The sequence below is a fragment of the Perca fluviatilis genome, chromosome 21 (genome assembly GCF_010015445.1).
Source record: "Perca fluviatilis chromosome 21, GENO_Pfluv_1.0, whole genome shotgun sequence".
Lineage (NCBI taxonomy): Eukaryota > Metazoa > Chordata > Actinopteri > Perciformes > Percidae > Perca > Perca fluviatilis.
In genome coordinates this window covers 31,396,948-31,423,848 of record NC_053132.1, presented here as the reverse complement: position 1 = coordinate 31,423,848, position 26,901 = coordinate 31,396,948, and the positions used below count along the sequence as shown (strand labels likewise).

The window sequence follows — 26,901 nt, the reverse complement described above, 5'->3', positions numbered from 1 at the left end:
AGTCATGTGTAAAATCACTCAGAGGACAGACTGTGGCTGCACATGTCAGCTTTATATTCACATTAAACCCTGGCAGAGGCCGATCCATATGGAACACAGCGCCCAACCCTGGCTGCTTCTCTAGAGCCAACAGCACTCCATGGCTGCAGTATCCAGCCTAGAACTAATTGTGAATGACTAATTCTTCGTTAGCGAATCCAGTTACAATGTGTACATCTGCCAAAGGACATATTTTTAGTTCTTTTTTTTGCTTTGATCTGTTTTTATTTCATAGTGTTAACTGCTCTGAAATGGAAATAAAAAGCAATTAGACATTATTTCTGCTTTCTTACTCCTGTCTGCTGTAAAAGAGGAACTAGTATTTCCTGAAGTGGGAACATGTCTAAATTCAATTCAACCACAATGCCTTGCTACCTAAAGTGATATCACCTTTTAGGTATTTACAAAATAGAAAATTATTATAATTAATTGTAATCAAACTATTTTTTCTTCATAGCAAGGCAAGTATTATTTCTATGCACAGCTTTCAGTTGCACATACTTTTATAGACAAATGAGGCTAATACTTATCAAACATATGCACACGCACACGTGCACGTGTGGCGGTAGCTTCATATTTACTGTGTTGAGGAGAGTGGTTTTAATCTTCTCATCTAACTCCAAGCAAGAAAGCAAAAAAAGTAAGCAAATAAGTACACTGTCATCAAGCCTCAAGTCAAAATGATTCTTCTGCAGGTATCAGATGTCTTTAGGGATTAATTAGATTGATCAGGTGGCAGTTTGTTACAGATACATGGCACGGTAAGGGTGGTGGTTACAGATGTTGCTTGAACTAAAGCTCTGTAGTAATCAGGCCCAGCGGGCAAATTCAAAAAGGCTTGATGATCATTCAGTGTGAGTGGGATTGTTACCTGGTATGGTTGGAAGGCTGAATGGTCAGACAGGAAGTCCAGCTGTCGGTCTAATAAGAATTCCACCGCTGTTACTGACGACAACAGGCTCTTCCCCACCACTGGCTTAAACGCCTGCACACACAAAAAAAAAAACACAACATGGTCAACACAGAAACAATTGCCCAATAACATAATAATATCAGTAGGACAGTTCGGTTTTTTTTAAGATTATTCTTTTGGGCATTTTAGGCCTTTATTTTATAGGACAGCTTAGACTTGAAAGGGGGGAGAGAGGGGGGGAATGACATGCAGCAAAGGGACGCAGGTAAAGAGTCAAACCTCTATACAGTATACGGGTGCACGCTCTACCAGGTGAGCTTCAAGAAATATGTAATAAACAATGCGTGTACAATGCATTTTGTAGCTCTACTTCTCAATGACAAAAAAACACTATAAACCAAACGTTAGAGAATTGAGGCAGAGGAAACAGAGGAATGAAGGAAGAGAGATGAATGACAGAGCAACAGAAGAGATTAGAGGGAGGAAGAGCGGAGACATGATGAAATGCGGCAGAGAGAGAGAGAGAGAGAGAGAGAGAGAGAGAGAGAGAGTGACAGAGCAGGGGATAGAAGGATAGCTCCAGAGTGATGAATAAATTAATAAGTAGAGGAAGTCTGACAGTTCAAAGGCTGTACACTCCACTTTGATGCTGGCACTTTCTCTCTCACTCACACACACACACACACACACACACAATGTCTGTCAGCTTGCGGCCTGAGCTCAGCTGTTACTGCACATACAAGACAGAGACCAGGCTCCTTATTTCCACTGATGTGCAGTCAAACTATTCACAGCTATATTCATCAGGGTGAAGAAGTGTCTTGAGGTTTACCTACTACTACATCACTTCTTATTTTCTATTTTAGGGCAGCTAGAGTAGACAAGTGTGTGTGTGTGTATGTGTGTGTGTGTGTGTGTGTGTGTGTGTGTGTGTGTGTGTGTGTGTGTGTGTGTGTGTGTGTGTGTGTGTGTGTGTGGCATGCTTGTGTGTGGCTGGCTGGATCACATTTGTAAGCAAAACATGATAAGTGTGTGCAGGTCTATTTCTGTCTGCCTACATCTCACATGTCCAGCCTACACTGGCAGAATGCAGCTGACAGCAAAGGCAACACGACTGGACATTATTTTGGACAAAATTTGTATTTATTTACTGTAGGAGTGCAAGTCTCTTTTGTCTCCCTTAGGCTGCACCAGAGTCTTGACCAGTGTCCTACTCTGGAGCATCATTGTAGAACACGATGATGTTTACATGCACACTAATATCCCCATTTTGATAATATTAAGAAGAATAGGATGAGAATATGGAACATAATTAAAATGCTTCTCCAATGGATCTTCAGCATAGAACACAAGAGCAACAATCTAATTTATCCTCTGCCTTACTGACATACTTACTACATTACTACATAACTTGAGTTCAGAAAGCACATAGCAGAGGTGGATCAGAAACTTAAATAAGATATTTACCATGCCACAGCATCCCAACATCTTCAGCCTCTAGGCTACAGCCAGGATTCTAAAAATCTGACTAAGGCTGCATTCAAACAGACTTTTGCTGCGTAAAAAAACCCTCAGCCCCCTTATTCACCTGAATGAGGCTGGTCTGTTGATGCAGCACTGGGGCCAACACAGACGGGGGGAAAAACGCAGAAAGTGGCTCAACTTTTTTGCCAGACATCTGGAAAGGCGCTGCTCCTAGTAGATTACCTTAAACATGAACCCTGTATTTCTAAAGCTTATCTCACAACCATTGCAACAAAAGGTAAAATAATTGCCGCCATGATAACTTCCTAGAGTTTTCAGATTATAAACCACAAACACTATTTTTGACATATCAAATGTCTGTAACGGAGCGCTTCCAGGACTCAAAATGTTAGCTTGAGGTGCTCTTTGGATGGGATAAACATAATGTAGAAACCATAAGGAAACTCCAAGGCACTCTCTTGTAGAAAAATTAAAAAGCCTTTATTTATGGCTTGGTCATCATAAACCTTTAAAAACTCCGACGCGTTTCGGCAAACAAGCCTTCGTCAGGGAGTCAAATTTTTTATTTTTCTACAAGAGAGAGCCTTGGAGTTTCCTTATGGTTTCTACTATTTTTGACATGGTTGATAAAATCATGCCAACAAATATTTGAATAGCTTAGTATTGTACTATGCCATAAAAAGATATGTATAAAAGCTTTAGGCCCCCCATACGTTGTTGTAGGCACAGTTTAATAGGCAACTTCATTTTATTCGATATACAGTATGTAGCAGGGGGTCCCTGATCCGTCTCACTCTCAGTTAAGGGGTCCTTGGCTTAAAAAAACATTGAAGAACCCTGGTTTATACACAGTATGCAAACACAAAACAGGTATTCTGGCCAAAACACGCAAGATACAAACATTCTCACATATACATGTACTACTTCTATACACCGTTTTTCTTCCATTGTACCTGGTGTACATGTTGGGTAGAGGAGGTGCAAATGCATGATGGGACCTTGGCAAGGTTTACAGCCTTTTAACACAGAACACATAAAGTAGGCTTGTTACCGTGACAACCACTGCAGGCACACTAGGCTGGTAAAGCTCAAAGCTAAAGAGAATAACTCAACTGTGTCGACACACATTTGTAGATCTTAACATGGTGGTAAATATGCCTATGTAACACAACTTCAAATCCAACACCAGATCCAAACTCTAGGGCCTTCACACTGGAAATGCTCTCAGCAGTCAAAGGCACCTTTGACTAACTGGTCTGAATAGGTCTGAAGCATTTCTCAGCTGTGTGTGTGTTCTGGAGGCCTCATGTTTTATCTGGCACACATTGAGCAGCTGAAGAAATGCTCCGAGTGCCTGGAGGTATTACATTATCTAACAAATATTTCACATTTTGTGGACAATGATTTTTGCAGCTTTGTCTCTGCTGTCCAATCGGATTCAGATTAAAATGTGCACAGGTCTTCAAGCTTCTGACAGAAGAGTTTTTGTTCAAATTTTGCTGATGAAGCCCATGAGATATGTTGAAAGCTGCAGAGAAAGCGAACCTTGAGTCAAGAGTAGGTCAAGAATGAATTATTGAATATTCTTGACCTTAGAGCTTTGACTCATATCACATGATGACTTTGCCCAGTTGCCATAGAATTGTAGAGGTTCAAATTTCCATTTTCATGGGGAAGATTGTGTGATATGATCAAAAGCTCAACAACAGTTGCTATTGACCCTTGCGGTGAGATTATCCTTGTGAACTGCTGTTTTCAAGGGCTAAAATGAATTTCCGTACCAACTATAGAGGTCTTCTGTTAGGTCTGTTGTGGAAAAGGAAAGCAAAGGCAGGATAAATGAAGATACGGACTGATTCACTCTGCCTTTCAGTAATGATTCATATCCTGGCTTGCTTTATTGTGTACTGGCTCCCTTAACTCACACCTAGCAGTAATAGCTTTGATTCTTAGTCTTCTAATTTCTATCTTTAGAAACAAATTGGTCTTGATGAGTTATTGTTAAATTGGTAAAGAATAATTCATCAACCGAATTAGGACCAACATTGTGAAAAACACCTTTTTGCCAACTTTGTCAAGAAAGAATACAAAAAAGGAAGTGATTTTACATACATAGATGTTAATTGTGTTGAGTGAAGCGGATATTAGGCAGACCTGTACTGGATTCATCTAGGACTAGGCCCACAGAAATGGCATGATTGGTGGAAATAGGAGTCTTCTCATTCCTGGATTTAGGAGGTTTAATTTTTAACTTCTAAAATAAACAGCTTTAAACGCAGAGCATGGCTGCCATCTGTGGATCTCTGCTCTCATTCCTCTCTCTCTCAAATTGAAAGGACATGATGGTTCCTCCATCCCCTCTAAAATGACTTGTCCACAGTACACATACACATACACGCACACGCACACACACTCAACCGCAATTGGGTCACATCTGCCAGTGTGCCAGGAAAAAGCATTCTGTCACTGCGCATTTCCAGACAGGCAGCAGGAGAGTGGATGAGCAGAGAAGAGACACATTCACTTACTGTCAACACACAGCACACATTAAAACCAGTGGACCTATAAAAAACAAAGACTCACTTATGTCTTCATAAAGAACTAAAGACAAAACATATTTACATATAAGCTCCAAGGCAGGAATAACATCTGAAGAGGACAGTTGTTAGAAAATACCATTCTGAGACAGCAGATAAGTCTCCATGAACACACAACACATCCTCTGCTGTCCTGTGTGTGTGTGTGTGTGTGTGTGTGTGTGTGTGTGTGTGTGTGTGTGTGTGTGTGTGTGTGTGTGTGTGTGTGTGTGTGTGTGTGTTTGCAGACTGGATTGTGTGTTGAATAATTGATAAGGAAAAGTGCAGCAGAATGTAAAGGAGATGAAGAGGTGAAGATGATGGAGCTCATGCATCACTAACTAACCTAGAGATGCTATTACACACACACACACACACACACACACACACACACACGGCGCATTAACGCTTTGTCATCCGGGGGGGCCATTATCCTTTGAAGGTCAGAGAGAGAGGGAGAGCGAGACCTACAGAGTCCGATAGTTTTATACATAAATCATCCTAATTGTACATCTTATAAACTTACCACAAATTACAAATTAGGTCAGCTCTAGCCACTGAAAAGAAATAAGCAGAGAAATCAGGCCAGTTACAAAAGCTGGTCTTCCTGTAGGCTTTCTTTCTATACCACGCTAGAATGGCTTGAAACAAGGTAACCAAGGCAAGGTAACCATGGTAGAACTTCAGACATTACCACAAAGTCATGAAATACGTGTGGCAGGGCACCTTTAACTTCCTTGGGATTGGCGTGGAGCTTAATTGCTTGCCATAACCAATCGCTAACGTTTGGTCGTGACGTCGGCTTAGCATCGCTAGCGTTAGCCTTAGCCAACTCCTTCACCACTAATGGAGCGAGCTGGAAAATCAAACCGTTCCCGAACCCCGTGGGGAGGAGGGCCACAACATCACGGCCACCAACACAACTCAGCAAAGATTGGTCTTGCTCAGGCTTTAACTTCCGGATATTCGGCAGCGTTGCCACAACGGACCGAATGGCTTCGCTCGCATCTTTCTCCGCCGCCATTACGGAACTACAACTCAAACTAGAGCACGTCCTCAAGGTCATCGTTCTCAGCCACTCCCTCTGTTCACTGATTGGACCGGCCTAGCCAGGCTAGGTAGAACACCCATCTGGATCTAGATTTCATTGTTATATGTGTAATCAAACGGTTACTGAAGAAAATCTTATTTTGAGAAAAATAGCAGTGGGTGGCTAATCGATCAGTATAGGGTGTCAGCTCTCATAACCAGGTAGGCCGATTTAAAGTACCTGGCTTAACACAGATGCAGAGTCAGTTTTGCTCTTGGCTAGTGGTCGGTTCGGCAAAGAGAAACACCAGCGCATCGATCATTTATGGTGGAGCAACAAGAAAACATAAGCAATATGTAGCTTATGTAATAAAGCAAAGGAAATGCATTGGAAAGAACCAGCAGTTGAAAGTGAAAGCAGAGAGCTGCGGAGCTACAGTAGCCAGAAGGACAGAGGGAGCAAGAGCACAGCTGCTCCTAAATGTGGGCTGAAATTTTAGATTAAATCATTTACCGTATTGCTACACGAGAACTACATTCTTTCCCTCTCCACAACTGCTGTGCTACTATATATATAATTTGTCATGATTAAGAATGGACTGAAAGGATCCTGTTATAGAGTGACATAGGTCTACTGTAGACGGCTGTTCGATTGATGGTGTGATTGTTGCCAATGATCATTTGAAGTAGGGCTGCAACTACTGATTTTCAGTATGAATTAATCAGTCTTTTGTCTTTACAATTATTCAATTAATTATTATAGAAAATGTCAGACAAAGGTGAAACGTGGCCATCACAGCTTCGCAGAGCCCATGGTGACATCTTGCGGTTTTTGTCCGACCAACTCAAAACTTAAATAGATTCCATTTACAATGTTGCAACACATTTGGGAGGCTGGAACCAGAGAATGTTTGGCATTTCTGCTTAATACATGACTTGAAATGATAGATGAAAAAAGATCAGTTGTCAAAATAGTTGGAAATAGATTTTCTGGCAATGAAATAATCATTAATCCACTAATTATATCAGCAAAAATTTGAAGTCCCCTTTTCAGACAGAAAGACATACAGCGGGTACCTCCTACTCATCTATCACAAGTGCAGTGATTCCAGATCACAATTTGAGGCAGATTGTATTGCACAGTGTAATAGAAAAGTCTGCATCATAGACAGATATATAAAATGGAGTTTAGGCACACAAAACTGGAATGAACTAGCACTATAATACTTTGTGAGGTCTTAAATCCATAAAATAAAATTCTGGAATTGCTCCAACGACACCATCTGCTCTACAACGAACACGACAAATTATCACATTTGACAAAGCTGTGGTATAGACCACAACATTAGTATGTCGTAAGGAGGCATAGAAGACGCAGCTAGATTATAATGTAACAGCATCTTCAGGGACTGTTACAGGCCCCCACACACACACACACACACACACACACACACACACACACACACACACACACACACACACACACACACACACACACTGGACAGAAAAGATTAGAACAGTTTGTTACTTCAGTCTCATGGATCAAACTCAACTCTGGTTTTCAGATGAAAAACAGCAGCGATTTGAGCGACAGCAGAGGATATAAAACTGTAACATTACCTCTCTCCTCCGGCTCCAAGCAATGCCAAGGAGCAACGGCTCTGAAGAAAAACACTTGACAAAACTAGCTTTTATCCAGCGAGCAGGGGAGAGGCAGGAAGAAAGAAAATACAGGATGACGAGGGTAAAAAGGCAGAGAGAGAGAGAGAGAGAGAGAGAGAGAGAGAGAGAGAGAGAGAGGTTTCTTCTTGTAAGAAAAGACAGATGGCCAAGAGGGAGAAAAAGCAGAGCAGAGGACGAGCTACACAGCCGACATTTTAACTGCTAGTGACGCAAGAAGGGGTAGAAAGGAGCGAGAAGGAGGGACAGAGGCAGGGACGGAGGCAGGGACGGAGGCAGGGACGGCTGACACACACTTCCTCTCTCTCTCTCTCTCTCTCTCTCCTGACGCAGCCTCTTTCTCTCTCTCTTACTCACCACCCTCTTTCACTTGCTCGCTTTCAATTTCCCTGCCTCTAAGCTCTCTCTATAGCAATCTGTCTCACACCCACTCCTCCCCCTCTGCTCTGTTCAATTCAGTTTTATTGACAGTCGTTTCCTTCCACACACATATTCCTAACACTATACTTATATCTCAGTATTAAGACAACATATCAGTAAAGGAAAGGATTAAAGTATCCAACTCTAAACTCATTATCTAAAGCCATCTTAATAGAACTGGCTGGGAAAAAATGCTAAAGCAGAGCCGAATACAATAAACCATAGTTTCCACACTCAGACCTAATTTCCACCTAGTGTTAAAATGCATGATTTATATTTATATGCTATATTTGTCTACTGTCACTGTGTGAAACTGAATTATTACATTGATCTAGTAGGTTTACACAACTGCGTTGGTACAGTTTGATAATGACAGTGATTAAGACCCAGTATTTCAAGCTGCACTGATACTTTTATATAATGTATAACATGGATCAAATGACTATGTGTAATGTAAAAAGGGTTGCTCGTGGTGATGATCCCACAGAGAACTACCACTAAATCTGCAGCTCCCCCTGGTCTTTCATCTCATTGTTTTGGTGCTTTTACAGCAACATGACTGTCTCACCGCTCTCATCAGAGCTGCTTTCCAGCAACAGCAGGCTCAAAGGAGGGAGGGCCCATACCTTATCAGTTTAGTTAAAACCACCAGTGTACTGCTGTAATCCAACCTCCTTCTCTTTAATTGACATACCTCCAGCTCAGTTCTGAGCGGTCTGAACATGGTGAGGGAAATGTTCCAATGACAGAGTCCATGGGTTACTTCACCAATTAAGGTATGGCTTAGGGGTTATAGTGCGTTCCTTTTTTTACTTGGAAGTTGGATTTTCCGAGGTCAAAGTCGAAACACGCCCCATGACCTCAAATTTCCAAGGTTGGAACTCGGACTACCTCGCAGCACCACGGGTTCAAAATCCAACATGGCTGCCCCGTGCATCAACAGTTGTGAAAGCTGTAGTAACATACAGTTATTAGCACTTCTGTCTTATTTGTGTCTCACTAAATCAGTCGTACACACAGTCCTGTCCAACTTCTATCTGTGGACTTGTTGTTACGCGGTTTGTATGCACGCGTTATTATCAACTCGTATTGCTAACGATGACTAATTTAGCAAGACCCTACCGGACAATGAAAAATGCGCCTTATAAATGGAACGCATTCATCTCGGGTGTGACGTCATTCCCAGCTCCGGCTTCCGAGTTCCAAGGTAAATGGAACGCACTATTAGTAATTCCAGGTACATGGAGAGGTCAGGCTACTTAGCTAGCCATCTTATAATTCATACTTCACAACAGTATCACATGATCAAAGATATAGGCAGTGGACCCAAAAACTTGCATCTGTAGAACTGTATTTCATTGTGAATTTTTGAACTTCCAGAATTTGTGCCAGTCAAATTTCTGACCTTTAGAAAAAGAAAAAGCGAGATCAAAGGTCCCAAAAAGTCATCAATAATTACTTAAATATGTTTTGATGCTTAGATTAGTAAATCTGGATTATAGGCCATTTGCACGAGGGCATCACCTCAATACACTCTATATGAGGCAGCATTGGAAAAAGAGTAAAGAGTCGTAAGCAGAAATCCAAACTAACTGGGTCCCAGTAGTCTTGCTGGAGGGTGTGTGGATCAGCACTGGCGGACCATGCTCACATATGGTTTTGCCAAAGTACTGCTTCTTTTGTTAGAAAGTGGGATAACTAATGTCAAGGAAAAAAAGTGATATTTACCTCCTGAAGATCTTGGCCACACATACAAAACCCTATTACCTAATAAGTTCAGAGAAGCCCTCCCACTATGGGCCTTTTTATAAACACTGCCAACTATCTATGCTCCACTGAAAAAAGTATTTGTAGCTTTTGACTACAGAAGGAAGATAGTATCAAATATTGAATGAAATGGCACTATTACACTCGGGAAGTCTTCTTTGACAAAATTACCAAGCCACAGTGAAATTAACAATTTGCCCTAACACACATGATTGAATAACACATAATAATGAACAAATAGGAAAAGGGTAAGACAAGTATTTAGATGACTGCAGCGTATGGTTTGAAATAGAGCGGGCTTCCCTGCTGCCAGTCTGGTTTATCAAATGCACAGTACTGGGCACGTGATGTCAGGCATTCTCCTCCCCTTTCGCTATTTTAGCCATCTATTTTGCATGGGCACCGTCGCTGCATCCGGGGCTTAGCCCCGCCCAAGACGATTGGGATTGGTTTAAATAAATGCAAACGAGCCAGAGTGTTTTCCCCCCTGTCCCAGAATGATAAGCAGTCTAGCCAGACCATACTCACTGACGCAGCGCTGTGGAGATACTGTAGGTGAGACTATGCGAGACTACCCTGCTTCTGAACCCACACACACAAAAGCCATCACCTTTGAACTCATAAGCTGACCACAAACCAGCTCTGGTTAATCTGTTCATCGCTCAGCAGATTTACACTCTGCTACTCTAACAGTGCACACGCGCACACACACACACGCAGTTGTGCAGTAATATACTGCAGTCCATCTGCTACACTGATGCAGGATTAAAGCAACAGTCATTCAGACACACTTGCTTTTAAATCCTGTATCACTCACAAACAACAATACATACAACAAAAACACAACCATTTTGACCATTTCAGCAGGCCGCTACATGTGTAGAATACATGTGTACAGTGGTAGTGGTACTGTAGGTACATAAGACAAGTATGATGCACTCTCTAGCTCAGTCTCCATCTCCTGAAGCTTATTCTCTACACTGGCATCAAACATGGAAGCCTCTAAAAAGATTAACTAAAGTGTTCTGCTCCTATGGCGTGTCAGAGTGAGAGGCCTGAACTGCTTCTGTGTAGGGAGACAACAGTTTTTTTCTGCAGCCCTTGCTGCCATAAAGGTAAATTATAATTGCACATGCACACACAGATCCACAGGAGGCAGGAGATTACACTAGACCAGCTCCATCTGCTTAGGGGAGAGAACGAGGGACACCAAGAGAAGGGGCTGGAATTTTTATTGACCCAATTTCCACCAAAACTACATTTCAAACAGTTGACTGGTTTACAGTACTCTCTGGATGGTTAACAACCCCATGACCAAAATACAAGCCCCAGACTGTTCCAGTAGGTCTGTGGATGTACTCCACAGCAACGGAGTGCAAGACAAGCTGGGTTATAGATGCATTACAATGGTGAACACAGTTTAGAGACACAGCTTTCAAAGGAGAGAGCTGCATGTGATGGCACACACACACACACACACACACACACACACACACACACACACACACACACACACACACACACACACACACACACACACACACACACACACACACACACACACACTCCTTTGTTCTCCTGTCATCATGAACAGAGCCACTACAGTGACCAGATAACAAGATGCATTCTGATATCTATGTATGATTGTGTGTGTGTGTGTGTGTGTGTGTGTGTGTGTGTGTGTGTGTTGGATTTCATTTTACAAAGTGGGCCATTGTTGCTAGGTAACGCAGCAGGACGTGAGTCGTCTGCAGCCAGTAAAGAGAAGTCAAACAAAGATATTATGCTTACTTTTATTCTCAGTGTGTAATTGTCTTCTATATCACTGACTTTCCCTTTACATCACCTCTATCAACTGCAACACTGACTCCTGCCTATCTGCTGTTTGGCCTGTAATCTGATCAGTGTACAGCACATTTATCAGATTGAATAACAAAGTTGCTGTCAAAAAGCCATCTGATATGACATGAACCACTTCATCAGTTTATCTCCGCTCTAATTTTCCAATGATTATCTGTGGGAAACGGAGTAGAAACTGACAAACAGTGACAAATGATACAAGCTTATGTATCACAAATCATCAGGACCAGGAGGTTTTGGGAAGCTATTTATAGCATCTCTTCAGGGATACTTGCATCAAATCCTCCCTGCTGGCAGCAGCTACAGATAAAACCTCCTCAGGAATTCATTTCTAAAAAGAAAAAAAAAAATACAATACACACACACACACACACACTGATAAGATAAAACCCTAAGTTCTCAACATAAACAAGATCTGTCTGGGTCTCTCTTGCTCTGAAATTAAGACAGAGGACAGAGGAGAGCTCTGCCAGATAATGTTGGTGTGTACACGGGCACTCAGCCAGATCACAGTGTGTGTGCGTGCGTGTGTGTAAGTGTGCCCGTGTGTGTGTGTGTGTGTGTGTCAGCTAGAAGAGTGTCCCATTAGTTTTAATGCTGGCTCTGCACCATTTGCCTTTGCTACAGAGGTGGCAGACAGACACACCATCATGTGGCCTGTCATTTAGTTCAGCAGTGTGTCTCCATTTAAAGCAGGAATGACCTCCACATTCTAACCTCCATGGTTTCCAATGGGCAATCCATGTTTGTCAAAATGGGCTGTATGGATTCAATCTTGGAACACAGCACATGGAATATTGAATAGGGGAATGCTAAGATATGACTATAGTGATATAGTACATTTTGTGTAAATTCTATTGGCAAGTTTTTCTTAATCCAGTCAAATAAATACCCCACAAATCCCAATGGTGCAAAAATCCTGTGAATACAATATTTCTCAAAGCGTTCCTGCACATTGATTTGTAAAATGTCCCAACAATGACCTAATAAAACTTAGGATGCCAAAGACAAAGGTTTAAATTTCCCAATGACCCAACACTAAATGTGTGCATCATATATTGTGCTGCATTCCATTGTTCTATAACTTCCACCCAACTTGCATGTCTGTTTATACTGTATATCAGCAGTAAATCAATCAAGTCAATTTGATTTATACAGCCCAATATCACAAATTTGTCTCAAGGGGTTATATAATTTGTACAACATACGCCCTCTATCCTTAGACCCTCGATTCAGATGAAGAAAACTCCCCCCTTCTGGCTATGTGAACCTGCCAAGATGGTTTTCCTTTAAAAAGACCCTCACAATTTGGCAAATAATGTTAAAGACTATTTATTGCCAACTTTGGAACATTTACAGCAACTGACAGTAACAGGTCATATGAAAGAAAGCCTAATGATCAATCAATCAATTTTATTTGTCACATGAACTTGCACGAGGTACAATTCCAGTGAAATGTATTCCCATCAGTTCCTTGATCTTGTGCATGATTCGTTATGAAGCAGAATGTGGCCTTCAGGTCGGCACACAGAAGAAGAGTCACCCGGTTGAATGGCACCGGCACTCCAGGATCCAGCCAAGTCTCAGGGAAAGGACACCACAGCTCCCAACATCCAGCTGGAAACAGACCCAGACTCAGAGGCCCCCCAGCCCACCGCCCGACGCCTGCACACTGGCTAGCAGGATGCCTAGCAGAGAAGTCGCCGTCGGTGTTCGATTCCTCCACGCTTGCCTCTTTAGCCCCCTCTGATGGAGAGATGGAGATGGATATAGAGTTGGTCTTGCCTGTCCACGTAATCAGGATCGTAGCCATAGGTCCTAGCTGATCGTGATCTTCATCTTTTCATCTTCATCTTGTTTCCTCTGATGTTTACATTTGAAAACTTTGACCGGCCAGGCTAGCAGAGTCAGCAGGAGACTGCGTGATGAGCGACTCAAAGCCACATGCCATCACATTCCAATGTCAACCACATAAAGCACAACTAATATTTAAAAAATAGACAATTCAGCATAAGTTTTGCCAAGCTGACGGAGAAGTGACCGGAGAGTTTCCACGCCTTTTAAACTAATGAACATTTGCATTAAGAGTTGAATATTTTTTTATATGCATCCTACATCCTTTCCTTCATTTTCATTTCCAATGGTAAGATGCAGCATGGCTGACTATCTCCTCTATCCTCTTTCTTTCCCTTTGTTCACTTTCACACACTCGATCCCTCTGCCCTTGGGTGTCATCTGGTCATTGGAATTCAATTTGTGTCTTTGATGGGAGTCTGCAGTGAATGTCTTTAATGAGTTCACACAGTGCTCAGCACTCCCTGGGAGAGAGAGAGAGATGATGTAATATCTGGATCAGAGATGCAACCGCACACACGCACAGCAAAGATCAGGAGGGCTTACACTCTTTAAAACCATCTCTCTCTTTCTCTCCCTGTTCCTCTCCCTCTGAATACAGTTATGATTTTTTGATGTGTGAGTAATGTTGATCATTTTTGCATTCTGATGCGTTTCTTAATAAGAGGTTCGAGGGGAGGAAAGCGGGATTTACATGTAATCTGGAGAGAATAATAATAATAATAATAATAATAATAATAATAATAATAAATTGAATTTATATAGCGCTTTTCATGGACTCAAAGTCGCTTTACAGGGCAGGGTAGATTATAAAAACATAACAAAACAAAACGAGCAAACAAAACAAGTAGAACAAAACAAGATACAGATGAAAAAGGGAGGGGGGCAGGTGGACTATGGGTAGGCTGAGGTGAAGAGATGGGTCTTGAGGGGGACTGGAAGATGGTGAGGGATTCAGAGGTGCGGATCTCTTGGGGGAGGGAGTTCCAGAGTCTGGGAGCTGCTCTGGAGAAGGCTCTGTCCCCAAAACAGCGCAGGTTGGACTTTTGGATGGAGAGGAGACCGGCTGAGGTGAATCTGAGGGACCGTGAGGGTTGGTAGGGGGAGAGGAGGTCAGTGAGGTATGAGGGGGCCAGATGGTGGAGGGCTTTGTAGGTGAGGACCAGGATTTTGTAGGTGATCCGGTGGGAAATAGGAAGCCAGTGGAGTTGTTTTAGGACTGGAGTGATGTGGTGCCAGGATTTGGAGCAGGTAATGAGACGGGGGGGGGGCTGAGTTCTGGACCAGTTGGAGTCGGTTGATGTTGGTAGAGCTGATGCCGAGGAGAAGTGAGTTGCAGTAGTCCAGTCGGGAGGAGATGAAGGCGTGAATGAGTCTTTCAGCAGCGGGGGGTGTGAGAGAAGGTCTGATTTTGGCAATGTTGCGGAGGTGAAAGAAGGAGGTTTTAATGATTTGACGGATGTGAGGCTCAAGGGAGAGGGTGGAATCAAAGATAACGCCAAGGTTGCGGGCCTGGGGAGATGGGGAGACAATGGTGCCGTCGATGGTGAGAGTGGGGTTATTGGTTTTGCTGAGTGTGGATTTGGAGCCGATCAGAAGGAATTCTGTTTTGTCGCTGTTGAGTTTGAGGAAGTTGTGTTGCATCCAGGTTTTAATAGCTGACAGACAGGAGTTGATGTGGGAGAGGGGAGGATTGTGGGGGGATTTGGTGCTGAGGTAGATCTGGGTGTCATCAGCATAGCAGTGGAAGTCCAGGTTGAAGTGGCGGAGTATCTGACCAAGAGGGAGGATGTAGATGATGAAGAGGAGGGGGCCAAGTACGGAGCCTTGGGGAACACCTTGAGTGACTGTGGCTGTGGCAGTGGTGTGGTTGTGGAGAGAGATGAAATGGGATCTGTTGGATAGGTAGGACTGGAGCCAGCTGAGTGCAGTACCTTCGATACCGAGGTCTTTGAGTCTGGTGAGCAGGATGTTATGGCTCACAGTATCGAAGGCTGCACTCAGGTCGAGGAGGATGAGGATATTGAGAGAACCGGTGTCAGCAAAGGTGAGGAGGTCGTTGAGGACTTTGAGGAGAGCGGTTTCTGTGCTGTGTAGGGGGCAAAAACCAGATTGGAGAGGTTCGAATAGGTTATTGGCATGAAGATGGGTTTGTAGTTGTGAGGCGACTATGCGTTCCAGGGTTTTAGACAGAAAGGGGAGGTTGGATATTGGGCGATAGTTGTTGAGAGAGGAGGGATCCAGACCAGGTTTTTTAAGGATTGGGGTGACAGCGGCAGTTTTGAAAGCAGAGGGGACAGTTCCAAGGGACAGTGAGGAGTTGAAGAGGTTAGTGAGGTAGGGGCATAGGACCGGGAGGCAGGACTTCAGAAGTGGAGTAGGGAGGGGGTCAAGGGAGCAGGTAGTGGGTTTGGAAGAGCTGATGAGTTTGGAGATTTCAGGAGGAGTGACTGGGTCAAACTGGGAGAGGAGGAAGTGTGGAGGAGGGGTCGGGAGGTCTGGAGGGATGGGGAGAGGAGGGTCCAAGGTAGGTGCTGGAGTAGATCCTGGGAGGTCAGATACAGGGGATAGAGATTTGTAAATGAGATTGATTTTGTCAGTGAAAAAGTGGAGGAATGAGTTGCAGAGATCCGGAGTAGAGGTAAGGAGGCTGTTGGTCCGAGGCTTGATGAGGTTGTTCAATGTGGAGAAGAGGGTTCTGGGGTTTTGGCAGGGGTCGGTGAGGATGGTGGAGAGGTAGGCAGATTTGGCAGCAATGAGGGCATCTTCGTAGGCGATGAGATGGGATTTATAGGCTTCATGATGGACTGTGAGGGATGATTTCTTTGTCAGACGTTCAAGTTGGCGGCCAGTTTGTTTCATTTTCCGGAGTGCAGGTGTGTACCAGGGTGAAGAGGTGTTAAAAGTGACGAGTTTTGTTTTGAGGGGGGCCAGGGTGTTGAGGGAGGTAGACAAGGTGGAGTTGAGGTGGTCTGTGAGGTCATCGGGTGAGGTGAGGGTTGAGTCCAGGTGGAGAGTGGTGGAGAGAATGTCCCCAGAGGAAAAGAAAACTAGAAAAGAGCTCTCAAAAATGTCTCATACATTTCTCCTAGACAACAATGAGGTATGTGTGAGACCAAAATGAGATTATGGCTTATTTCTCCTGTTTCTCATGTTTTTCTCCTGAGAAAAAGCCTCACAAAATCTCAAATTAGTCTCCTTTTGAGTTTCAAAATAGATCTCATCAAGCTCTGAAATAAGTCTCAGATTTTCTTAAGTTTTGTGGCTCTTTTTGATCTCAGGCAGAGATATCAGAGAGCTCTCTTTATAAACTCAATCTAGTCACATCCTAGTCTCATTCGTGCATCTCATGCTGCACTCAGACAGAGCAAACAAAGAGCTCTCCACAAGCACTCTCTGAATTCTCATCAAGATGTATTGTTTTCTTTAAAAATAAAAAAATGAACTCAACTTGCCCATTTTAATGACGTTTATATGCTTGTCCATGACGAAAAACAAATTCCCATGACATTGAACGGATGTTTTGATATTTAAATGGTGAAAATTGGGGCTACATAATGCAGACAAAAGCAAATTTAGCAATATTTCAAAATCAATAATATATCAATATTACTTGTTCTTGAATAGGACAAATAGACATGGAAAACAGCTAATTGGTAATTAAGATGATAACCAGTTAGTCTGACATTAATATCACTCAGCTCCAAGTGTCTTTCAAGTTCATAAAATTATCACTTTTATGTAATGCAGTCATTTTAGACAAGGAGAAGACAGCCTTTTAGTTGTATCAAAGCAAAATTGACCAACATCTTAGAACTGGCTCATAACTGGTGTAAATGTAGTATATTCAGATGTTTTTATCTTATGATACAAGGCCCAAAAGTGACCTTTTATTTGTGACAACAGATATGCCTACAATAATACCACCACTGCGAGATCACTAGTATTTGTTTAGGTATGGCATCACAATACAAATATGTCATGTTTGTCTATCAACTTAGACTTCTAATTTTCAATAGGAAATTTGAACTAGTCGCAAAAATCATGGGCTCTTCTGTTCAGAATATGACCTCATCTTTGACTTCAAAACATGTTCAGTCCCTTTCAAGTCTGTTGGGAAATGTGCAGCAAACACAATTACCAAGCATTGAGGACAAATCAATAAACATCAACTTTCCCAAAATGCAACTACTGTCCTCTTTACAGGAACTTCTAGTAAGCTCATAATTACATGTGATTACTCTCAATAAATTATCTATTTTTGGTCAAAGCAATATCAAGCTTTATCCACTTCCGCTTTTGTGGTTGAACAAATTTAGCGCAAAAAGATGTAAACTTTGAACCAGCATCAGGACAAGAGCACTGTCAATTACACATGCTGCATCGTGATTGGTTAATATGAAAAGTGGGCTGATTAACGTAAGGGGAACGCAGAGCGGCCAGGAGGAACACCCACCACGGAGGAGAAAAGCACTCACAAAAGGTAAAATAAGTCTTTGCTAAGTATACTTTTGTAACAATTAGAAGGTACTTATTTGGAAATGAGTAAGTTTCAATAGTTTAGGAAACCTTTTGAAGAAAATGGTCCACATACTGTAGCTATATGGCACATAGGCTACCGGTTAGGGTGACCAGATTTCCGGGAGCTGAAACCGGGAAACTTTGCACGTGACCGTAGTGCTTGTGCATGCGCACACGCTTTTTAACATGAACATGTGCCATCCCAGGTCAGACAGACACAGACAGTAACTTCATTATTTTGATCATAGGCTCCTCATTCTAAAAAATATGTTTTGAAGTGTTATTTATTCCAATAACACCAAAAGAATTTAAATTATTTATTGAAAATTTTGAGCATTAAACACTTAATTTCCTGTATTCTGGTGAATTTTTATGCACATATTTCTACCTTTTTCTGAATCAATGTATGCTGCAAATATCTTTATGTAAAGACAAACATAGATTACAATCCAAATATAAAAACATAATGGAATATATTCAGGCATTCTGTATTGCTTTAAACTATTTATTCTCCTTTGCATGGACTTTTTGTAATTATATCTGAGTCAGCACACATGTAGCCTATAGGCATCATTTAGCCTACTCCTCCCTCCTGTTTTGCTCTGTTGTTGTTAATGTATTAATAAACCCCTGGACTGTAATATTTCAGATGTGTTTGAGCAATGTCCAAAACTTTGTGCACATTCAAAATACAGTATATCTGTGTTCTCTGTGATTTGGAGGAGTCATGATTTTGAGAAAAATAAAGTTATACTAGGCTATTACAAGAATAAAGTCACTATATTTCAGAAAATAATCTGTCGGCTACCTGCACCATTAGTCTGCTGTGCATTACGTGATTGCTCTGCTGATACGGTAGAATAGACCTTCTACCAGACACAGAGCCCCGTTTGGGTCTCTGAATGAGACAAAGAGTTTAGCTAGGGAAGTGGCTGTAACATAGGGCTGTACACTGCTCTACATCGGAGGTGGAAAACCGAATCTACTGCAGAAATACACGGAGCACAAACGCAACACATCTGCCGCAGCATGTCAACAGCTGAGCGCGTCCATTATAACCTGAAGCTGCGCTGTAAACAGGTCTGCTTCAGAGCTCCGTGTGTCTGAGTCTGAACCGTAGACTGTAAACATCACGTCACAGGAACTTCAAACTAAATCAGTAGTATTGCGCTCCTAAACTTTGTGTTGATGGCATCAATGTATTAGACTGATTTGGCTATGACTCCTCCGAAAACTTCACCCGGCTTTCACAGCTTTCCTCACGTAGAGACAGTTACTAGGTGATAGCAACAAATACAGCATGACCGGACCCCGGACGTAGCTTAGCTGCCCGTTCTATTCGCCTCGGACCCGGCAAAATCGTCTCACGCTGCTCCTGGTGTAAACCGGGACATTTTAGCGTCCTGACAGGCTTTTGTCGGGACTCGGGACATTAACTTCAAAATCGGGACTGTCCCGGTCAAACCGGGACGTCTGCTCACCCTAATACCGGTACTAAGGTTAGCTAACGTTAGCCTTAAACCTAGCTAGATTACGTGGCTATGAAAATGAGAACGTTAACATTAGCTAACTAATAAGTAGCTATGAACCTCTTAAAAAACCACGGGAAAACTCGCGACCTCGGCCAAAGGCACATAACGTTACAAAGGTTAGCTAACGTTAGCATTAGACCACATGCCTATGCACTTGTAAATGTTAACGCTAGCTAGCTAACTATTTGGTAGCTGCTACAATAGAGAACCTATTAAAAGCTGCGGGGAAGCCCGCAACCTCGTCCGAATTAGCTAGATAACACAATCAGATTTTAAGACAGCTCCTAGCTAAACCTAACTAGACTACGCAGGTTGTCGTGGGGATAAATTGTGTTCCAAGGTTCTACTTTGGTAGGGAGAAAATGACATTGTCATTATTAAATAGGTGAATATGGGTAAGTTACATGAGGGTCGCCCCTTTGCAGTTTGTAGGTTAATAAAATGCAGTATTAGATAAAAGCTAACCCAAGTAAATGCTCTCTTTTCCCCGTGAAGTTAAAAATGCAGATCTAACCGTAAAATCTGTAAAATGGGAAAATTGTAAAAGAAAAAACGAAGAAGACTGTATGAACCAGACCCTGGCTCACCCAAAGATGACCAGGATGGTAATTGAATCATTATCATTTTACTGCACATCTTTTTAATGTAATGTTATTTCTTTAAATAAATATTTCTTAATTTTAATTTATTTTGGATGATATTATGATAATAATCTAACAATATATTTAGTTTCTAGGATTAAGGCCACAATGGACTGACTACCACGCTGGCCACACTACCTGAAAGCCTAAATTAATTATAAATACAAGTTAAAAAGCTACTTGATTTGCAGAATAGTAAATCCTTTGAACCTAGTTATTATTTTGAAATCGTTGGACTTTTTCATGTTTTGTTTTACAACATCCACACGCACTAGTTGCCGATTAATTTAATAATTGAATAGCCAGCAACACACACCATTTGCTTGGTTTCCTTTGTGGTGCAGGGAATTAAATCCCCCAAAGATCCATTCAAAAAGAGAAAATTCCCACACACACCTCTAAATAGTTTGTCAATGTTTCAGTCATGGGTACTTTCTGAGGCTCAACGATTAATATCATTTGCAATAATAAATAAAGAATATGTTAAAACGTGACTTCCTAATTGCAAAGGCTGTGATTTGGTCACTTGACTTGTGTGGGACTATTTTGGTTTAAAAAAAGATGATGATGCGCAGCTTCAGGTATTGTGCAAAACCTGTCTTGCTAACGTTGCTACCTCACAGGGTAACCCTATGAACCTGTATCAGCACTTAAAAGAAACCCAAAGCCATCTACGACAGCTGCGTGGCTAAAATGCCGAACACCAGGCATCACTCACCGAAATGTTTGAAAGCGTAACGTTAACCCCATATGAACGTACTTTAAAACGGAACGAGGACATTACTCAAACAGTAACGTAGTTTATCGCCAAAGACATGATGCCCCTTAGTACGGTCACCAAGCCTGTGTTCACGGCTACACAGAGTGTCTGTTTAGCACCGGATAGATGGATAGACTTGATGTGAGTATGAAGTACGCTGACCGGAGCTGGATTGGAGCCGGAGTTGCTAATGGTGAGAAATCAGGATCACTATGGCTGGTAGTGCTATACTCACTGCACTTTAGTCTGCGTTGTGTTACATTTAACTTTGAGTTACCTAAACATTTTCAAAGAGGTACAGGCAGCTATGTTCTCCTTTTTATTCTCTGCATTTTTGTTTTGTTACTGACTGGAGATCAGTTATATAATTGTGTGTGTGTGTATGTGGCAAAAACTGGACATTGACTATTTCCCTGGTAACAACTTAGTCAGGATTTTCCACACCATGGTTACAGTATGCAAGGGGAATTTAATTTGCGCTTTCTTTTATTCTTACAGCCTACGTCATGCGCTGTGGAACTCTAGATGGATGGACACCTGTGGAGAAGGCCAAGGTTAAAAAAGCCTTGATTACCAAATGCTGCATGAGGACCGCAAAGACATGGACAATATACATTCTTGAAAGTGGCACACCAGAGAGGTGGACAGATGTTGAGTTCAGATTTTCAGCAGTTCTTGCTGCAAATGTTCAGCGTCAGTTAGTGTAAACTGAAAGTGCTGTTTTTGAAAGTGTCTGACATTATGGAAAGGATCTCTACAGAGATAGATCCTTCTTAACATTTAATAAAGGCTCCATTTGTTGAAAGTTTCCTTGATTTATTTAAAAAATGTTTTATTTATTTATAGATATATAAATGTATGACTCATATTGCTCAATATTAGCTCTGGTACTGCTCATTTTCTTTTCCTAAGGAGAACAAAACGAGACTGCGCAAGTTATCTCCATCACGTCTCAACTATGACTCCTGCAAATATTGCTCTGTCTCACCTATTTCTCCTAGTGAATTTTAGGAGCAACATATAAGAAATAGGTCAGATAAAATTGAAATAAAAACGAGGCTGAACTGAGAATCACAGTTTTGTCTCCTGAGCTGTAGAATAGCAACCATTGAGCAATCAAATTTTCCTCTGGGTCAGTCTTCTGAACCCACAGCCCACTGCTCCAAAGCCGGGCATCACCACACGGCTAGCATACGGTAATGTCTACCATGAGTTCACCTGGGACTCTCAAAACAGCATGTATGCTAAGTCTCTTTCCCCCTGCTGTTGTTTTCTCACATAGAACGGGGCTGGTTAAGGTTTACTTAACTGGCGTTATGCAGAGGGCCGCTGGAACAAGTGCTAACCTTAGCTAATGTCAGCTATTGTAGCTAACCTTATGCTCTCTATGTTAAAAACATGGCAGAGAGAGAAACAGACGTATGCCTACCATACACTAGAAGACTCTGAACAGACTTTGAAAAGACTAAAGTCTGACACCATCTCACATCTAGCGTTAAAGACTGTCATCATATGTAAAGTCTGGGGATCGTGCAGGATCACAAATTGCAAGACTACAACTAGATTAGTTTTTTAAAAATGTAACCAAGTTAGCTAGCTACCGCTAGCATTAGCTGGTAACTAGGGAAAGTGTGCAGATGAATGTCTCCAGTACCTGGAGGTCTGTTTATATCCGCCGGTTAAACTCCCGTTGGATATCTCAGTCAACTCAGGGTTTCCTGATCCAGCAGCGCGCACGTTCACATAAAAGAGGCGGTGTTTGCGCACCACGACCAATCGCAAACATCTACCAGAGCAGCATATTTTAAACAAGAAGAGCTAACTATAATTCTACATAAATATGAAGAACACAGACATGGTTTTACAGGCATAACGCAATACAGTCGCTGCTTCCTAAAAAAGGAAGGAAAGCTGGCAAAAAAAATAAAAAATAGCCGACGCTGTAGATGTTTATATCACAACGCTTATTAATATCACTTCCTCATCAGTCAGGACCAAGATCTGACCATAAGTACACTTGGGCTTTCCATAAACTGTCGTTGCTTTAGCCTATAATTTCAGTTGCAACCCTGGCAGTGGGAAGCGACCGTGAGAGCAAATAAAAAATATAAAAACATAATTCAAACCGATGTGCGCATTGGCGACACACGGCTCAAGAAGCCGATATGTAATTCCCTCCCATTAAAATATATATATTTCATACAAATACCAATCAGGGAATGTTAACAGGGTTGTCGATCTCTAAATGTTTTAACTTTTATGAGCGCACCCCTCTCTCTCTCTCTCTCTCTCTCTCTCTCTCTCTCTCTCTCTCTCTCTCTCTCTCTCTCTCTGCACCGAGCTCCGCCTGATCTTCTAAGAACGGTGACGCAGTTATCAATCGAGTATTGATTGGTCAGTAGGCGGTGCTTTTACACTGGTTGATCTCTGATCTCCAACTTAACGATGGCTCAGTTCCATCAAGTGTCTCAGTAAGCTATTTCAGTGAGTCAGCATGCACAATACCAGGACCTCTCCTAAGTGGAATGCAGCCATCAGTGATGGTTTAATACCAGGACCTCTCCTAAGTGGAATGCAGCCATCATTAATGGTTTAATACCAGGACCTCTCCTAAGTGGAATGCAGCCATCAGTAATGGTTTAATACCAGGACCTCTCCTAAGTGGAATGCAGCCATCATTAATGGTTTAATACCAGGACCTCTCCTAAGTGGAATGCAGCCATCAGTAATGGTTTAATACCAGGGTCTCTCCTAAGTGGAATGCAGCCATCAGTAATGGTTTAATACCAGGACCTCTCCTAAGTGGAATGCAGCCATCATTAATGGTTTAATACCAGGGTCTCTCCTAAGTGGAATGCAGCCATCAGTAATGGTTTAATACCAGGGTCTCTCCTAAGTGGAATGCAGCCATCAGTAATGGTTTAATACCAGGGTCTCTCCTAAGTGGAATGCAGCCATCAGTAATGGTTTAATACCAGGGTCTCTCCTAAGTGGAATGCAGCCATCAGTAATGGTTTTGAATACACCTGTGCTGTTCCTACTATGACATGTCAACATGTCTGCCGTGAAAAAGCTCTATGACTGATGAAAAAAAAAACGTGTTTGCCCAGCAGGAAGAAAGATGATAATGCTGCTAATCAAAAATTTTTTTTAAAATGACCCATTTTTAAACAAAGAAGAAAAGATACTTTAACCGAAAGCAGTAATGGTCTACTGTGTGTTTTGATCTTAGATGGCGGATGTTAAGACATGTGTGCCAAGAAGTCATGTCACATTTCCTCTGCTATTGTGTAATGCTGGCATTCTGTTTCAGTAATGGAGTCATGTCAGCGAGAGAAAGGAGAGACAGAGAGAGGTCCCTACTGATCAGTGTAATACAAAAATATTGTGTCAGTGCAGCCTGAAGATGCCCTTCAAAAGGCACAGTACAAACACAGCAGTCAGGCAAATAACTAGGCTAGATAAACACAGCCACTATCAGCTTTATAAGCTCCACTAATGGCACAGTGTATGCAGGCAGATGCTGACTGTCAGGTGTGACTAATGGGCCAAAACAAGCATCTGATCAGCTATATTAGCAAAGAGACACTAATGCATCCATACCTACCTAGACCACGGCCTACAACAAAGTAGTGGTATAAAATACAGTACTGCATATTGACTTTAAAATCAATATGGTTGTTTGAATAACTGTGGTTCAAAGTGCTGAAACAACACATTCAAATTAATTTGTTTATTTGCGCACACACAACAGAAAACAACCAGAGATATGCAAAACCTCTGCCTAAAACCAAGTTGCAACCACCCGATCGTGTAGATACATGCTGCATAACATCAGAAGGATACGTCCCCTTCTAACACAGAAGGCGGCTCAGGTTCTGGTTCAGGCTCTAGTCATCTCACGTCTAGACTACTGCAACTCCCTCCTGATTGGCCTGCCTGCATGTGCCATCCGACCCCTGCAGCTCATTCAGAACGCAGCAGCTCGGCTTGTCTTCAACCTCCAATTTCTCTCACACTACACCGCTCCTCCGCTATCTTCACTGGTTACCAGTTGCTGCCCGCATCCGCTTCAAGACACTAGTGTTACGACATGCCTACGGACGACCTTAGACTCCGTCGCTCCCCTGAAAAAGAAGATGATGAAGCAAAGGAAACTAGCACCTTGGTATAACTCCCAAACTCGCAAATTAAAACAAATCTCGCGAAACCTCGAATGTAACTGGCGTTCCACCAAGGTGGAAGAATCTCGTTTGGATTGGCAAGAAAGTCTCAAAACCTATAGGAAGGCCCTAAGAAAGGCCAGATCAGACTATTACTCATCACTAATAGAAGAAAACAAGAACAACCCAAGGTTTCTTTTCAGCACTGTCGCCAGGCTGACAGATAGCCACAGCTCTACTGAGCCATCTATTCCTCTAGCTCTGAGTAGTGATGACTTCATGAGCTTCTTCAATGATAAAATTACAACAATTAGAGGTAAAATTCATCACCTTTTACACTCAACTTCTAACGGTTCACCTTTAAACGCAGAGTCGTTAGAAATAAAGACTAGTCTCGACATATACTTAGACTGCTTTTGTCCTATAGATCTTCAACAATTATTGTTAAAGATATCCTCAGCTAAGCCATCTACCTGTCTCTTGGACCCCATCCCAACGAGACTACTCAAAGAAGCATTACCTGTGGTTAACACCTCATTACTAGATATGATCAATATGTCTCTATTAACAGGTTATGTACCACAGTCATTTAAAGTAGCTGTGATAAAACCTCTTCTGAAAAAACCCACCCTGGATCCTGAGGTCTTAGCAAACTATAGACCTATATCTAACCTTCCTTTTCTATCCAAGATCCTTGAGAAGGTGGTTGCTAATCAGTTATGTGATTTTCTACATAGCAACAGTTTATTTGATGACTTTCAATCAGGATTTAGAAAGAATCATAGCACAGAGACGGCACTGGTGAAAATTACTAACGACCTTTTAACTGCTGCAGACAAAGGTCTTGTCTCCATTCTTGTTTTACTAGATCTTAGTGCTGCATTTGACACAATTGACCATTCAATCCTGTTACAGAGATTGGAACACTTGGTTGGCATTAAAGGAATTGCTCTGAGTTGGTTTAGGTCCTATTTCTCTGATCGATCTCAATTTGTGAATGTTAATGATAAATCCTCCAAGTACGCTAAAGTTAGCCATGGGGTTCCTCAAGGCTCAGTGCTTGGACCAATTCTATTCTCCTTATATATGCTTCCTCTAGGCAATATTATTAGAAAACACTCAATTAACTTTCACCTGTTATGCGGATGACACCCAATTATACTTGTCAATCAAACCAGACGAAACCAGTCAGCTAGCTAAATTTCAAGAGTGCATTAAGGATATAAAATCCTGGATGACCTATAATTTTCTGATGTTAAACCCTAACAAAACTGAAGTTATTGTGCTGGGCCCTAAACACCTCCGAACTTCATTATCTAGAGATATAGCTACTCTGGATGGTGTTGCCCTGGCCTCCAGCACCACTGTTAGAAATTTAGGAGTTATCTTTGATCAGGATATATCCTTTAATGCCAATCTAAAACAAACCTCAAGAACAGCCTTTTTTCATCTTCGTAACATTGCCAAAATTAGGAATATCCTGTCTAAACCACGGCTGAAAAACTAGTCCATGCATTTGTTACTTCCAGGCTGGACTATTGTAATTCCCTACTGTCAGGTTGCTCAAATAAGTCTCTTAAGACTCTCCAGCTGATCCAGAATGCTGCGCGCGTGTTCTCACAAGAACTAAGAAAAGAGATCATATTTCTCCTATATTAGCT

At 42.0% G+C, this 26,901-nt stretch overlaps 1 protein-coding gene across 4 annotated transcripts in view; it reads right to left on the bottom strand.

Annotated features, from left to right (window-relative positions):
- The window catches only part of jmjd1cb (jumonji domain containing 1Cb), a 162,187-nt gene that overhangs the window by 54,185 nt on the left and 81,101 nt on the right, over positions 1-26,901 (bottom strand). For 3 of the 4 annotated variants that reach the window (XM_039787520.1, XM_039787521.1, XM_039787522.1), the window contains exon 3: positions 911-1,024. In XM_039787520.1, the coding sequence (XP_039643454.1) occupies positions 911-1,024 (114 nt within the window). Of the gene's footprint in view, positions 1-910; positions 1,025-7,662; positions 7,981-26,901 lie in introns of those variants that run through there. The other variant, XM_039787523.1, reaches the window with a different exon arrangement.